The sequence below is a fragment of the Epargyreus clarus genome, unplaced genomic scaffold, assembly GCF_041222505.1.
Source record: "Epargyreus clarus isolate Ecla_fem2 unplaced genomic scaffold, WU_Ecla_fem_2.2 ptg000036l, whole genome shotgun sequence".
Classification (NCBI taxonomy): domain Eukaryota; kingdom Metazoa; phylum Arthropoda; class Insecta; order Lepidoptera; family Hesperiidae; genus Epargyreus; species Epargyreus clarus.
In genome coordinates, this window is record NW_027332241.1 from 2,164,539 (window position 1) to 2,180,752 (window position 16,214).

At 45.6% G+C, this 16,214-nt stretch overlaps 1 protein-coding gene across 1 annotated transcript in view; it reads left to right on the forward strand.

The window, feature by feature from the left end:
- Positions 1 to 16,214, forward strand: part of LOC140756944 (uncharacterized) — a 104,236-nt gene that overhangs the window by 72,857 nt on the left and 15,165 nt on the right. The window contains exons 19-26 of the mRNA XM_073092484.1: positions 677 to 834; positions 5,050 to 5,193; positions 6,807 to 6,986; positions 9,549 to 9,619; positions 10,061 to 10,242; positions 10,403 to 10,544; positions 11,041 to 11,231; positions 12,188 to 12,286. Of these exons, the coding sequence (XP_072948585.1) occupies positions 677 to 834; positions 5,050 to 5,193; positions 6,807 to 6,986; positions 9,549 to 9,619; positions 10,061 to 10,242; positions 10,403 to 10,544; positions 11,041 to 11,231; positions 12,188 to 12,286 (1,167 nt within the window). The remainder of the gene's footprint in view (positions 1 to 676; positions 835 to 5,049; positions 5,194 to 6,806; positions 6,987 to 9,548; positions 9,620 to 10,060; positions 10,243 to 10,402; positions 10,545 to 11,040; positions 11,232 to 12,187; positions 12,287 to 16,214) is intronic.

The window sequence follows — 16,214 nt, forward strand, 5'->3', positions numbered from 1 at the left end:
GGATAAGTTTCCATATCGTAATAAGATGCGGCAAACTACGTGGTACTGCATAAGGGTACTGGATTCGATTCCCAGCTATGACAGCTCATGATACAGACATTCTTAGTGTGGGGACTATGAGCGGAAACGTTATAATTTGTAATTTCATTACAAACTTGTTGTTCCACTGTTGAGTACTTTTGAGATCTTCTCTCAGAGTAAGAGAGGTTTGCACTTAGCAAACGTGGTGGATTAACAAACGGTGGACTACACCACGACACATAGAACTTGGTAGAACTTCGATAGATTTTTTACAGAACTTTAAGTCTTATAATTTTCCTGACGATATATCTACGGTTACGTACCAAAATGATAAAAACGGAACCATATTACTACGCCTCTGCTGTTTGTCCGTCTCTCACGGGGTTTTATCTCTTGAACCGTCACAGGCACAGACAGACAGTTAAAATACTCACAATACATTTACTTATTAATATGGCTACTTTGACAAAAAATATTAAAAATAAAATAGTAGGACTAACTAACTTGGCCAATTATTGTTTAATGTGTAAGCAGAGATGGTGGGGAGGCAATCGCCCCTGCTCCTACGCCTGTAGCTTAAAGGCACCCTTATATTACAACTGGTTATATTTATGTATAGATTAATAAATAATTGAAATCACCCCTCTTTCCCCAGTGGAACCTTCCACCCTGGAGACGATAATGCCGGAGCTGGTGTCGGGGGAGGGGGGAGCGCGGTGGCCCCGCGACCGCCGCGTGTTGCGAGCGCTGCTGGAGCTAAGCAGAGCGGACTCGCTGCCCACCGAGCCGGAGGGGGAGGACGGCAACGAACTGGTGAGTGGTCGCCCCTGTCTCCCCAGTGGTACCACCCTGTATCCTTACCATGAGATTACAAAACATCCCACAATTTTACGTTACGTTTACTCAATCCATTATTCTGTTCCGTTTGCTTCAGTAGACTGAGTAAACGTAACAATAAGTAAGTGCTCAAGTCTTTTGTCTACCTCACATGTTCGCAAAAAAGAGAGACAAAACATATAGCGCCATTTTGTCAATTTAGACATCTAATGTTACGTTACTGACACTATAGTTCTGATACAAACCGCTAGAGGCGCTGATTGGAAATTGTATGGGCAAACACGTAAACAAATACCAAAACAGTCATATTTGTCAAAACGTAAAAACTTATGGTAAGGGTACTGGAGACGATGCGCTATTGAAGCTAAGTAGAGCGGACTCGCTGCCCACTGAGCCGGAGGGGGAGGACGGCAACGAGCTGGTGAGTGTCACCCCTGTCTCCCCAGTGGTAGCACCCTGGAGACGATGCGTTGTTGGAGCTCAGTAGAGCGGACTCGCTGCCCACCGAGCCGGAGGGGGAGGACGGCAACGAGCTGGTGAGTGGTCACCCCTGTCTCCCCAGTGGTAGCACCCTGGAGACGATGCGTTGTTGGAGCTCAGTAGAGCGGACTCGCTGCCCACCGAGCCGGAGGGGGAGGACGGCAACGAGCTGGTGAGTGGTCACCCCTGTCTCCCCAGTGGTAGCACCCTGGAGACGATGCGTTGTTGGAGCTCAGTAGAGCGGACTCGCTGCCCACCGAGCCGGAGGGGGAGGACGGCAACGAGCTGGTGAGTGGTCGCCCCTGTCTCCCCAGTGGTACCACCCTGGAGACGATGCGCTGCTGGAGTTAAGTAGAACGGACTCGCTGCCCACCGAGCCGGAGGGGGAGGACGGCAACGAGCTGGTGAGTGGTCGCCCCTGTCTCCCCAGTGGTACCACCCTGGAGACGATGCGCTGCTGGAGTTAAGTAGAACGGACTCGCTGCCCACCGAGCCGGAGGGGGAGGACGGCAACGAGCTGGTGAGTGGTCGATGTGACAACGTCACACCCGTCTCCCTAGTGGAGTCCACTCTGGAGACGATAATGCCGGAGCTGGGGACTACTCCAACTCCGGCATCATCGTCATTACTAAAACGAGCATGCAGTATACCTGATGGTAAGTGATCATATAGTCAAGATGGGCGTATAAAGGGGGGTAGATCTGAAAGTGTTGTAAACGATTTCAGCCGGATGGACTCACTACCTACTGAGCCCCAGGGGTAAGATGGCAACAAGGTGGTAAATGAGAGGTTGTAAATAAATGGAAATTTAGGGGACCCGGCGGAAAAGAAAATCTCTAATAAGACAACGATTGAAGGTGGTAGGACCCTTTGTGGTTCGACTCCGGCGGCATCTATTTCTACCTCATAACAGCAGTGTTAGCCGCTGCTGTGTTCCGTTTTGAAGGGTGTGGTAAGAGAAACATACTTTTTAGAGGCGTTCCAGCTTAGTCCTCAGGGGTAGAGTCGCATCTGTGGTCTACCTCAGGTAGGAATATCTAATCCTATCTAGGGTTGATTACAGATGTCCATGGGCGGCAGTAGCCACTTATCATCAGGTGGACTGTATGCTCGTCTGCTACTCCTATATTATAAAAAAAGCTTTCCATTTGTTTTTTCCTTATAATTAATATAGGCGTGATTTTTTTTCAACGACTGACACGTGGTATCGTGTTAGTGGGTTAGTAATATTTCCAATTATCACTTTTCTTGTTTAGTACGAAATATAAGCAGGTAGTGAGTAAGAGTTTATATAAAACTAGCTTTTACCCGCGGCCTCGCTCGCGGTCAAAGGTCGATGACAATACAATAATTTGATAACATCGATGTTACTATTAATCGATTGGGGAGTGGCAACTTAAGTTTTTTGAAGTCAAAACTTCTTTAGCTGCGTTGTGTACTTTTTGTGATGGGTAGAAAATGTTAACACGTGGACACGTGACCTGATCGAAAATTCGTAAGACCGTCATGTTTTTGTACGATAGCGCAATAAATGAATATTGTATTAATTAAAGAAATTCGTGCAAAATTATTCCCTAACCATTCCAAAATTTCAAAAGTGCACACCGTTAATATTCAAATTTTCACTTCTGTCGGCATTCCCGGAGTGCAACCTGTTGATTTTTTTTATCTATCACTCTGTAACAGTCCTATAACGGGATAAAAGGTACCCTATGTCCTTTTCTGAACTCCTAACAACGTGTGTACAAAATTTCATGACAATCGGTTATAATAATAATAATAATAATAATTTTATTTATTTCATGAAGCATTACAAAGGTATATTTGAATATTCTTGAGGTAATATTTATATAATAGTAAGTATTTATTTAACATAATTAAGTATCGTCAGCTGCCTAAACTGGGTAAAAAATACCTGTAATATAGGCAACTGAACGGTTATGTAGTTAAGGTGTGAAAGTGTAACAAACAAACTTACATTCGCATTTATATGTTAGGACTAACTGTGCCCCGCGGTGTCACCCGCGTTAAAAAGAAACCTAAAATAATAATAATAATAAGTTTATTGACATAAAAATTGTAAGTACATTTCAGAAGTTGATGCTTCTGGTTCCTGAGTTAGTCGAAACTGTGTTTCATAAATATAAGTAGCTAAGTTACTTCTTATTACATCAGCTAACTGCTAATAAAAGTCCCATCAAAATCTGTTTAGCCATTTCAGAGATAAGCAAGAACAAACAGACAAACAGACAGACAAAAATTGTAAAAATTGTTATTTTAGTATGTACCGTATGTATATTATATGCATGTAGTAAAAAGCGGTTATTTTAATATTAAAAACAGACACACCAATTTTATTTATATGTATGTATAGATTGACTCATTCATTCAATTAGGGTCAATGAAGGTGCATATGGTCAGTGACTTTTGTCCTGGCCAATGTGTAATTATTTTCTGGGATAACTTTTTCCTATTAGACACCGCTTCCTGTTAAACTGTGTTTATTACGGGAAGTTCATACAATGATATAATTTGTTGCGAATTATGTTTTAAAATTCAAGTATACAATTAGTTTAAATATTGACTTAGTAATAAATGGGCGTAGGTGATGGTTTAGTATCAAATTTTAGTTGTGAGATTGTATAAGTAAATAAATAAATATGTTCGAAAGAAACATGGCAAAGTAATGTTAATATAATGTTCGGTCGCGAAATCTTAATGGTAGAACCCTCTGTGGTTCGATTCCGGGGGCACCACCGCCACACCTATTTCTGCTATAACAGCAGTGTTAAGCGCTGCTGTGTTCTGGTTTGATGGATGTGGTAAGGGAGACATACTTATCCGAGGCGTTTCAGCTTAGTTCTCAGGGCGGTGCATCTGTGGCTGACCTCAGGCAGGAATGTAATCTTATCTGGGGTTGATGTCTATGGGCGGCAGTAGGCACTTACTATGTAGGTATGTGTACTGCATGCTCTTCTGCTACTTTAGTATCATAAAAACAAAAAAAAAATCTTCGAAATAAATCGGGCCACTACAATACAAGAAATCACTATTCGACGCCTTTTACTTTATCTTTTGAACGGTAATAGATAGACAGATTAAATTTTCACATTGCATTCACTTTTATGGCTGCTATGATAACATTATTATATTATTATAGATATTATTATTTTTAAAATTAAAAAAGACAAACCCACTGAGTTTCTTACCGGATCTTCTCAGTAGAGGTCGCGTTCCGATCCGGTAGTAGTTTAAGAAAATATTGTAATTGACAATTTGTAAGTGCCGTCGTTGGCCTATACAAAATAAATATATTTCATTTCAACAAATACCAAAAATACATGAAAATACTACTAAATGAAAAATTGGTGGTACAGAGCCCTCCATGTGCGAGTTCAATTCGTACTTTGCCTATTAATAGTATTTCAAGTCTGATGACAATTAAAGTAATTGATCATGAATATAATTTAATATTTATTGTAATATTGTAATAATTATTTATTGTAATAAAATATTTTTGAACACTTTACATTTTGTATTTTAATTGTAATGGACTGCCTACAACAAACTAAAGATTAGTACACCGAATCAACCGATAGAGTATGCCGAATGCAATAATTATGTATGAACAACTATATAAACGCGTCCTTGTACAAATAAATAATTTCATTCATTCATTCATCATTCTGTTAAAAACTTTTGTTGTTACAGCTTTCAACAGACCAGCCGTTGGAGAGCGAGGACAATAACGACGGTACCGGTGATGAGCACGACGAGGCCCTACTCCTGGACCCAGGGACCGTGCACGAGCTGGCTGCTAGGGGTGATGAGGAAACGTTGATCGCGCTGTTGAAGGTAGACCTTTATGATTGTATATCCATTTCTATCTTACTGACTTGTGTTGCTCTCTAATGAATATGACAATGATTTTGAATACAATTTTATAGTAGTATTTTTCAATGAATATGACAATGATTTTGAATAAAATTTTATATTTGATGCTATAGTGATTTGTGTCTACGCTTTTGAGAAATGTGAATTTTCAATATTTTCAAGTTTTCAATTTTGGAATTATGTTGGGAGTAATTCGTTTCTAATGTCCAATATACAGGGTGATTTTTTCAATTGCACTGTCAGGGTCAAATCCGAACATACAAGGATTGATGAGGCTGAAAAGAGTTAAAGGCCAGTTTTGATAAAAACTTAAACTACATCATTAGTTTTTTTAAATATCTTTTTTCCCAGCCGGCAATCGAACGAGTCCATTTTGAAAACAAAAAAACCTTCTATATTATTCCAATAGTAATAGTTATTATAGTGTTGTTTCTAAGGATCAAATTATGGGAAGTACTGATAAATAACAAACTAAAGGAAAAATCTCAATTTTAAGAAAATACATATTTTTTTCATATTAATTTGGCAGTTAAGTTCCATTGATTAATTTAAACATTTCGCGCATTTACAAATTTTTGTGGCCTAATGTTTCAAATCTTTTACCTTAATTTGTCACATAATATTACTTCCCAGAATTTGATGCTTATAAGCGACACTAACAGATAGTGGAATTACATACAGATAGATACATACATACAGAGTTTTCAAAACGAACTCTTTCGATTCCCGGATAGGGCAAAAGATTTTTAAAAAATGTAATGGCGTAGTTTTAATTTTTATCAAATTCGGCCTCGGTAACTCCTTTCAAATTTTTTCGCCAATCCCTATAGTTTCGGATTTGGCCCTTGTTCGGAGAGCAGTTGGCAGTTGGCTTGTTGCGCAGGAATAAAACATAATCTCGGGTAAGAGCGATATAATGTACGTAATAAAAATCGTTACAAAATGTGAGACGGTCGAGCGCGACTGCGCCGAGTTATGTTCGCGCACTGCCCGCCGGTGAGGTCAATGCTCCCGGTGCGCGGTCGTTGGCCTCCGTCCCCGCGCTCAGCTCCCCTCAACCCGCTACATGCATAGACGGTCCTAAAGACCTATTTGAAAAATTCACCTTGTTTATAGCCTATCTATGTAACTGTATGGAATTTATTCACACTTATGGTTCGCATCTCAGTCGCATCGCTTGTGAATATCTCCGTATTTGACGTACGAATTTTTAATCTTTATATATATATTTCTTATGTGCGTGTGTATGTCACTGAACTCCTAAACGACTAGACTGATTTTGATGAAAGTTGTTGTGTGCATTCAAGGGAACTTGAGAATGGTTTAGATTCACAATTTACTCCGCGGGAAAAGGTTTTTTTAGTTAATTTTTAATTCGTAAGTAGATGTTAATTTTGGAATGTTTCACATTGGATTCGACAGACTTCGCTACCATCGCAGTTTCAAATATTCTATCAATTTTTCAAACCCGTAAGTGATACGGGTTGTTCACCCTTAACATTTTTTTTATTTATATGGCAACACAACGTTTGCCGGGTCAGCTAGTGTATTATATTTTTTGTATTGTATCTTAGCGCTGGCCATCGTTAGTGGAGGCGTGGGACGCGGCGGGCAGCACCGCGCTGCACGCGGCGGCGCGCGCCGGGCGGGCGGGCGCGGCGGCGGCGCTGCTGCGCGCCGGCGCGGACGCCTCGGCGGCCGACGCGGACGGCTGGAGCCCGCTGCGCGCCGCGGCCTGGGCGGGACACACTGAGGTGACGTGGCTGGGGGCGGGCGCGGACGCCTCGGCGGCCGACGCGGACGGCTGGAGCCCGCTGCGCGCCGCGGCCTGGGCGGGACACACTGAGGTGACGTGGCTGGGGGCGGGCGCGGACGCCTCGGCGGCCGACGCGGACGGCTGGAGCCCGCTGCGCGCCGCGGCCTGGGCGGGACACACTGAGGTGACGTGGCTGGGGGCGGGCGCGGACGCCTCGGCGGCCGACGCGGACGGCTGGAGCCCGCTGCGCGCCGCGGCCTGGGCGGGACACACTGAGGTGACGTGGCTGGGGGCGGGCGCGGACGCCTCGGCGGCCGACGCGGACGGCTGGAGCCCGCTGCGCGCCGCGGCCTGGGCGGGACACACTGAGGTGACGTGGCTGGGGGCGGGCGCGGACGCCTCGGCGGCCGACGCGGACGGCTGGAGCCCGCTGCGCGCCGCGGCCTGGGCGGGACACACTGAGGTGACGTGGCTGGGGGCGGGCGCGGACGCCTCGGCGGCCGACGCGGACGGCTGGAGCCCGCTGCGCGCCGCGGCCTGGGCGGGACACACTGAGGTGACGTGGCTGGGGGCGGGCGCGGACGCCTCGGCGGCCGACGCGGACGGCTGGAGCCCGCTGCGCGCCGCGGCCTGGGCGGGACACACTGAGGTGACGTGGCTGGGGGCGGGCGCGGACGCCTCGGCGGCCGACGCGGACGGCTGGAGCCCGCTGCGCGCCGCGGCCTGGGCGGGACACACTGAGGTGACGTGGCTGGGGGCGGGCGCGGACGCCTCGGCGGCCGACGCGGACGGCTGGAGCCCGCTGCGCGCCGCGGCCTGGGCGGGACACACTGAGGTGACGTGGCTGGGGGCGGGCGCGGACGCCTCGGCGGCCGACGCGGACGGCTGGAGCCCGCTGCGCGCCGCGGCCTGGGCGGGACACACTGAGGTGACGTGGCTGGGGGCGGGCGCGGACGCCTCGGCGGCCGACGCGGACGGCTGGAGCCCGCTGCGCGCCGCGGCCTGGGCGGGACACACTGAGGTGACGTGGCTGGGGGCGGGCGCGGACGCCTCGGCGGCCGACGCGGACGGCTGGAGCCCGCTGCGCGCCGCGGCCTGGGCGGGACACACTGAGGTGACGTGGCTGGGGGCGGGCCGCGCTGAGGTGACGTGGCTGGGGGCGGGACACACTGAGGTGACGTGGCTGGGGGCGGGCCGCGCTGAGGTGACGTGGCTGGGGGCGGGACACACTGAGGTGACGTGGCTGGGGGCGGGCCGCGCTGAGGTGACGTGGCTGGGGGCGGGACACACTGAGGTGACGTGGCTGGGGGCGGGCCGCGCTGAGGTGACGTGGCTGGGGGCGGGCTGCGCTGAGGTGACGTGGCGCTGGGGGCGGGACACACTGAGGTGACGTGGCGCTGGGGGCGGGCCGCGCTGAGGTGACGTGGCGCTGGGGGCGGGACACACTGAGGTGACGTGGCTGGGGGCGGGACACACTGAGGTGACGTGGCTGGGGGCGGGCCGCGCTGAGGTGACGTGGCTGGGGGCGGGACACACTGAGGTGACGTGGCTGGGGGCGGGCCGCGCTGAGGTGACGTGGCTGGGGGCGGGCTGCGCTGAGGTGACGTGGCGCTGGGGGCGGGACACACTGAGGTGACGTGGCGCTGGGGGCGGGCCGCGCTGAGGTGACGTGGCGCTGGGGGCGGGACACACTGAGGTGACGTGGCTGGGGGCGGGACACACTGAGGTGACGTGGCTGGGGGCGGGAAACACTGAGGTGACGTGGCGCTGGGGGCGGGCCGCGCTGAGGTGACGTGGCGCTGGGGGCGGGACACACTGAGGTGACGTGGCTGGGGGCGGGACACACTGAGGTGACGTGGCTGGGGGCGGGAAACACTGAGGTGACGTGGCGCTGGGGGCGGCCCGCACTGAGGTGACGTGGCGCTGGGGCTGGGCACACTGAGGTGACGTGGCTGGGGGCGGGACACACTGAGGTGACGTGGCGCTGGGGGCGGGCCGCACTGAGGTGACCGCCGCCGGTTGGGGCATAGTTAGGTAATGTCAAGCGCTGAGTAACACCGGTGGGGGCGTGTGGTGCCATCAACAACAACAGTAGCACGAACGTCAGGACGTCGTCGTCTTCGTTGCAACGGACGTGGTCGGATGGAGCCCGTTACAAGTTTCGGCGTGAGCGGGCCATACTGTAATGATATGTTTGTTTAATTATATCAGTGGTAAGTATTGTATAGTGAGTTAATGGAAGCGTGCGATTTGATAGATAGAGTTTCTTCGGCGACAGACGCCAACGCGACAGATGCGGCGTCACCTGGGCATATTAAGGTGAATTATGTATTATTTGAATATCTCAACGCGTCCATCCTTGTTTGATATTGTTATATTACGTGCTAGCCATATTAGTCGAAGAGTAGGACGCGAATAGCAACACAACTTCAACAACTTCATCTTTACAAATGGATGTATCGTATTTATGTTTTCAACTTGTTTGTTTCTCCTCGACCATCTGTTTTAGTACATGATTTTAAAAAGATTGTTGTTTTAATTTCTTTTGTTATTATTGCAGGTAGTCGATGTGTTGCTGGAACACGGCTGCGATGTTGATTGTGTTGATGCGGACAACAGAACAGCTTTGAGGTATATACCAGAAAATATTTTCTAATACTATTTTAAATTCTTCCTATTTGTTAATTACGTTACTTGATAATTAAGTTAATTATAAGCGTAGGACTTATCACATAGGGCCATTTATTTTCGAAATTTGTCTTTTAAATTCCTAAAATTGTATTAAATTTGCTTAAACAGCGCCTACCTTTATTTCGTCAAAACAATTCTTTTAATTTTGTTTGCCATGATTTTATTTGCTCATTCTAAAGATTTGGTATAGTCCGCGCCAAACAGCTAGTCCGATCTGAAGTTGCTGCGAGCAGATGTCCGGCGTCCGACGCGGTCCATTTCTATATTCAAAGTTTTATTCGGACTATACCTTCATTTATTTCTTCACAATAATCCTTAGAACCTCCATATTATGACCTCCATGATTGTGTTAGCTCCTTCTAAAGAGGACCTTCTCCCCAGGGCCGCGGCGTGGTCCGGCCACGAGCCGGTCGTAGCCCGGCTGCTCGCCGGGGGCGCAGCCCCGGACCGCGCTGACGCCGAGGGCCGAACACCGCTCATAGCGGCCGCTTACATGGGCCACGCGGACATCGTGCGGCTGCTGCTCGACGCGGGTGCACACGTGGACCACGCGGACGAGGACGGTGAGCACACACACACACACACACACACACACACACGCACGCACACACGCACACGAACACGCACGTACACGCACACGCACGTATATTATATTTAATTCATCGACGGCTCTTCAATTTTAATTATTTTGTGAAATGACAATTATTGTATTTTCGCCCTCAGGTCGCACAGCCCTAGCAGTAGCAGCCCTGTGCGCGGCGGGCGGGGCCTGTGCGTCCCTGCTATTAGAGAGGGGCGCTGACGTCAGCAAGGCGGACCGGGACCGCGCCACGCCCCTTTTGGTCGCCGCTTTCGAGGGGCACACGTGAGTTTAAGTCTTTTTTTTTTCGGGTAATTTAATATTTACATCTGTGTTGCTGTTTAAAAGATTAAAATAGGCAAAGAAAAAACTAAGAGCTCATGTTTTTTTTTTTATATTTGTTATGACATACCAGTTATGGTAATGACTGTTCGGTTATATAGAATGATTTTTAAGAGCTCGAGATAACAAAATACGCTATAAGGATTAATGAAATTAATAATATAATAATATAATACGATAAAAATAAAACTGCTTCATTCATTTGTTAAAAAATCGAACGAGTTCACATAAAAAAATAAATGGAACGCCTCAGAGCGAGGTAACGCCGCATGAGTCATGTTTTTGGTGCGTGCAGCCGGCTCCATCGAATTATAAGACGTTGTCACATCAAAAAACACATACATTCTGTATACGTTTGAATACTAATATATTATACTTTAAAATACTAAGTGTATTGTTATTACTCTGTTTTACTTCATTATTTTTTCTCTTGCCTTAGTGAGATCTGCGAGCTCCTACTCGAAGCCGAAGCGGACATAGAGGCGGCGGACGCGGCGGGCCGCACCGCGCTCTGGGCGGCCGCGTCCGCGGGGCACGCGCGTACTGTGCGCTTGTTGCTGTTCTGGGGCGCCTGCGTTGACAATATGGACGCTGAGGGCCGCACTGTGTTGAGCACCGCCGCGGCGCAAGGTGAGTTAAAAAGCCAGTAAAATGTGCTCCCAGACGGTATAAATAACATCGAAATCGGATCTGTAGTTTCCGAGTTATAGCTGGTGGAAGAGGGTACAAAAGTTTGCTGCTCTTCTGTGGCGCTTGTGTCGATAATGTGGATGCCGAGGACCGCACCGTGTTGAGCACTGTCGCAGCTCAAGGTTAGTTGTGTAGCTGGTTAGTTACCCTATCGAATGGTGTAATTCGCATCGAAATCGGACCAGTAGTTTCCGAGTAATAGCCGGTTGAATGCGGACACGCGCGCACCGTCCGCCTGTTGCTGTTCTGGGGCGCCTGTGTTGATAATATGGATGCTGAGGGCCGCACTGTACTGAGCACCGCCGCGGCGTAAGGTTAGTTAGATAGCTGGTTAAATGCGCTATCGATTGGTGTAAGTATCATCTAAATCGGACCAGCAGTTTCGGAGTTACAGCCGGTTAAATACGGGTCATGAACTTTCTGCTCTTCTCAAGCAACTGCGTTGAAGCCAATACTTATAAATGAAGCAATAAAGTTCAAGAAATCTAAGTATCTCCAACTTTTCTTACATTTTATATCAAATTTAACTGACAATTGTGCAATAGATCACGTTATTATTGTGTTTTTATGTATAATCTGAAGGTGGTAGAGGTAGAACCCATTGTGGTTCGACTCCGGCGGCACCACCGCCACACCTATTTCTACCTAATAACAGCAGTGTTAGGCGCTGCTGTGTTCCGGTTTGAAGGGTGTGGTAAGGGAGACAGACTTTTCCGAGGCGTTCCAGCTTAGTCCTCAGGGGTAGCGGCGCATCTGTGGCCGACCTCAGGTAGGAATATCTAATCCTATCTGGGGTTGATTACAGATGTCCATGGGTGGCAGTAGCCACTTACCATCAGGTGGACTGCATGCTCGTCTGCTACTCCTGTATTATAAAAAAAAATATTTGTTTATAGGTAACGTGGAAGTAGTAAGACAACTACTGGACAGAGGACTGGACGAACATCACAGGGACAACTCCGGCTGGACGCCGTTGCACTATGCCGCTTTTGAAGGTGAGTTTTCTTTCCTCATAATGCCATAGTCCTAATCTGAACAGGTCTTAGGATATTTTGGATTTTATAAGATGAACTGTCAACTAAAAGTAATGGCGTCGTCAAGGGGCAAAAAGCTAGTTATTTCTTTTCCCATAGACTTTAAAAAATGATAATAAATACCAGATATATTTATTTATTTATTTATTTTATTTATGCACACATAGATAATTAATAAAAAAACTTATAAATAGAATATCGTGCAAAGGTACTGCTTATTCCTAACGAAATATCTTCCAGCAGACCTGTAAAAGGAGATGGGTTAACAAATGGTGGATATGCGTGCACGAGACTGAATAAATATATGTTATAATATATATTTTAATCATACATTACATACATATAATACCGAATAACACATGGAAAGATATTTAACATATACATATATAGATATAGTTATATAAAGATAACGGTGTAATACATATTATTATAATACAAATATAACAATAAATAATATATAATGATTTAGCTAATTACTCATCTTGCTAATGAGAAGTAGTGGTCTTTTACTCTCTTTTTAAAAATAGATATGTTCTTAGACTCTCTTATGTTTGGTGGAAGCGAATTCCACAGTCTGACTGCATGAACAGTGAAGGATTTGGAATAGGAACTGGTTTTATGAGGCGGGAAACGAAGGAGAGTTTTGCGGTGTGTCCTACAAGGAGCAATAGAGGGACGTGCATAGGAGAAACGCTCTCGCAGGTAAGTTGGGGATGTTGTGCTGTTAAGGATATTAAATAGCAAACATAAAATTCTAGTGTTTCTGCGAAGGCGGATTGGGAGCCACTTGAGATCCTTGCGAAGATGAGAAACATGGTCATACTTGCGAATGCCAAAAATAAATCGAATGCATAGGTTTTGCAAGCGCTCAAGTTTGTTTAGTAACTCCTCTGTAGCATCCAGATAGCAGGCGTCAGCGTAATCTATGATAGGTTGAATTAGAGTCTGAGCTAGAGTAATTTTAGTTTTCAAGGGCAATACACCTTGGAGGCATTTTATTGAATGAAGGGAATAGTGCACCCTACGACTGACTTCATTGACGTGAGCATTCCAAGATAAAGTGGAATTAATTAAGAGCCCGAGATCCTTCACTGTTTCGCTATAAGGTATAAGTGAACCATCAACATTTACTGAGGCCAAAGTTGAATAATCTATGAGGCTGCGAGCATGCCTACTACCAATTATAATGGCCTGCGTCTTAAGTGGGTTAACCCGGAGACCAAAGGACTTGGACCATTCAACCACACGACGTATGTTATCGTTCATGGTGGTGATGGCCAAGTCAGATTCTGCAGCGTTGAAATGATGGTACAATTGCAAATCGTCAGCGTAAAGATGATATTTACAAGAAATTACAGAAGTGATAGAATTGATAAACAATGAGAAGAGTAATGGAGAGAGAACGCCACCCTGAGGCACACCCGCATGCAGTTCATATGAGTCCGAGAAAGAATTGTCCACACGAACACGTTGCGAGCGGCCCCGAAGATATGAGTCAAACCATGAGATAGTGGTTGAAGAAATATTAATGGATTGGAGAATTCCTAAAAGAATATCGAAATCTACTGAAGAAAAGGCATTGCTAAAATCCAGCAAGACTAATAGAGTGAGTTGCCTATCCTCTACGGCCCAGCGTATGTCTTCAGTTACTTTCAACAGAGCTGTAGAAGTACTGTGGTTTTGCCGAAAACCAGATTGGAAAGAGTTGAGAGACTTATTAGAGGTTAGAAAGGAAGATAACTGAGTATGAACTATGTGCTCAAAGACTTTGGAAAGGTAAGGTAAGATGGAGATAGGTCGAAAATGAGATAGCATTGAAGGAGAAGTAATCTTGGGAAGAGGGATAATGTGAGCCTCTTTCCACGCCGTTGGGAAAGTACTTAAGGATAAGGATTCGTTAAAAATATGCGTAAGTACAGGGAGAATATATGGAAGAATAGGTAATATCATCTTTGAGCACAGTTTATCATTGCCAACAGAAGTAGAAGAAATAGATAGAACAGATTTTTTTACAGTTTCCTCTGAAAGGGCAGAGAGGCAAAAACAGGGACACTGTGGTCTTGGCAACCCAGCCAGTGCCGCAAGTGTCTGGGATTTGATGTAAGGGTTAATATTATAAGCGGATTGGGAAAAGTAATTATTTAACTCACTTAAATCAAGATCCCTACACGCGGCACTGGGAGATTTACCAATACCGACAGATTTTAGGAACCTCCAAACATCGGTTGTACATTTATTAGCGAGTGAATTATGGAAATAGCGTCTCTTTGCATCTTTACACAGACGATTGCAACGGTTTCGTAATATTTTATAAGCAGACAGATTATGCTCTGAGGGATGTTTCTTGTACCTCCTTTTCGCTTTATCACGACGTGCCATTATCTCTTTAATTTCTGGAGATATCCATGGAGCAGGCTTCCGCTTAACCTTAACACGTCGCAGTGGGGCATGCTTGTCGTACAGGTCAACGATAACTGTCGTAAGAGTGTTCACTTTCCCATCAATGCTACAGTCGTTGTACACCTGGGACCAGTTTAAGTTACTAGCGTCATGTCGTAATGCCTCCAGATCCATGCCCTTGTAATTACGAAGAAGAAGAAATTGAGAATTACGCTTCGGGGTACGGATACGGTAAGAGAGATAAACCAAGTCATGATAAGAAAATGAAGCAGCGAGTTGCCCATGACTGACAACATTACTGGGAGATGAAACTATCAACAGATCTAGAAGCGAAGGAGTACAGTTAGGAAAATTATGAGTAGCGGAAAGTGGTAAGAGTTCAAGATTAACAGAGCTTAACAAAGATGTAAGTTTAGAGGAACGAGAGTCTTTTTTAAGTAAACATGTATTAAAGTCTCCCGTGAGTATAATATGATCATATATAGGACGTAAGTCATTAAGAATTAAATCAAGCTGGGTAAAATAATCAACGGTGAGATCGGGACTATAAAAAACAGAGAGCAGAATTTTTATTTTGTTAATTAGTAATTCAATAAATATATATTCTGCTGAATGAGTATACTCGGAAGGAGACGCGCTGACGACTTTATAAGGAATACCAGTACGTAGATAGATGGCAACACCACCACATCCTTTACCGATCCGGTCATTTCTAATAAGATCAAATCCAGGTAACGCATATTGGGCAGAAGGAAGTGAAGGCTTGAGAAAAGTCTCAGATATAAGAAGTGCATCTAGATAGTCGCTGCTGAACGATGCTAGAAGATCGGAGTAATGCCGTGGTACACTTTGAACATTTATGTGTGCTATATTAAGACAATTGGAATGACAGACAGAGGAAATCTGATCATGCAGTGCTATCGTGCCAAGAGAATCACTATCGACACTAACAAAACTATCTTCAGTTGATGAACAGGAGTAAAAGCTATCATTTAAATGAATATCAGCCAGATCATTCATGTTCTAAATAATATAGAAATATATTTACCGGTATAAATACAGAATAAGATAATATGTATAACAATATATGTATTTAAATAATATAACCAATAATAATAATAAGAACACTAAACAATTAGCGCATAACACCTGCCACCCTCCCTGTTCACTGGTACTGCGGAAGAAATTACATTCTACGGCGTGTCACAGAGCAAAACTTATTCAAAAGATACAAAAACGAAGAAACAGATTAGATGTACCAGTATTACATATCTAATGTTTATACAATATTAGAATATAATATTTAGGAAATATCAAAAAGTATCGAAGACAAAAATAAAAATAAATGTACAAATTACAAATTCTGAACGAAGCGACATTAGTATATGACAAAGTTTTTGTCACTGTCAGTTGTCACTTGTCACTACTGAGTAAAAACTTTGAGATGTCAATTGTCGTGCCAAAATTACTCTTGCAGCTAATTATCACC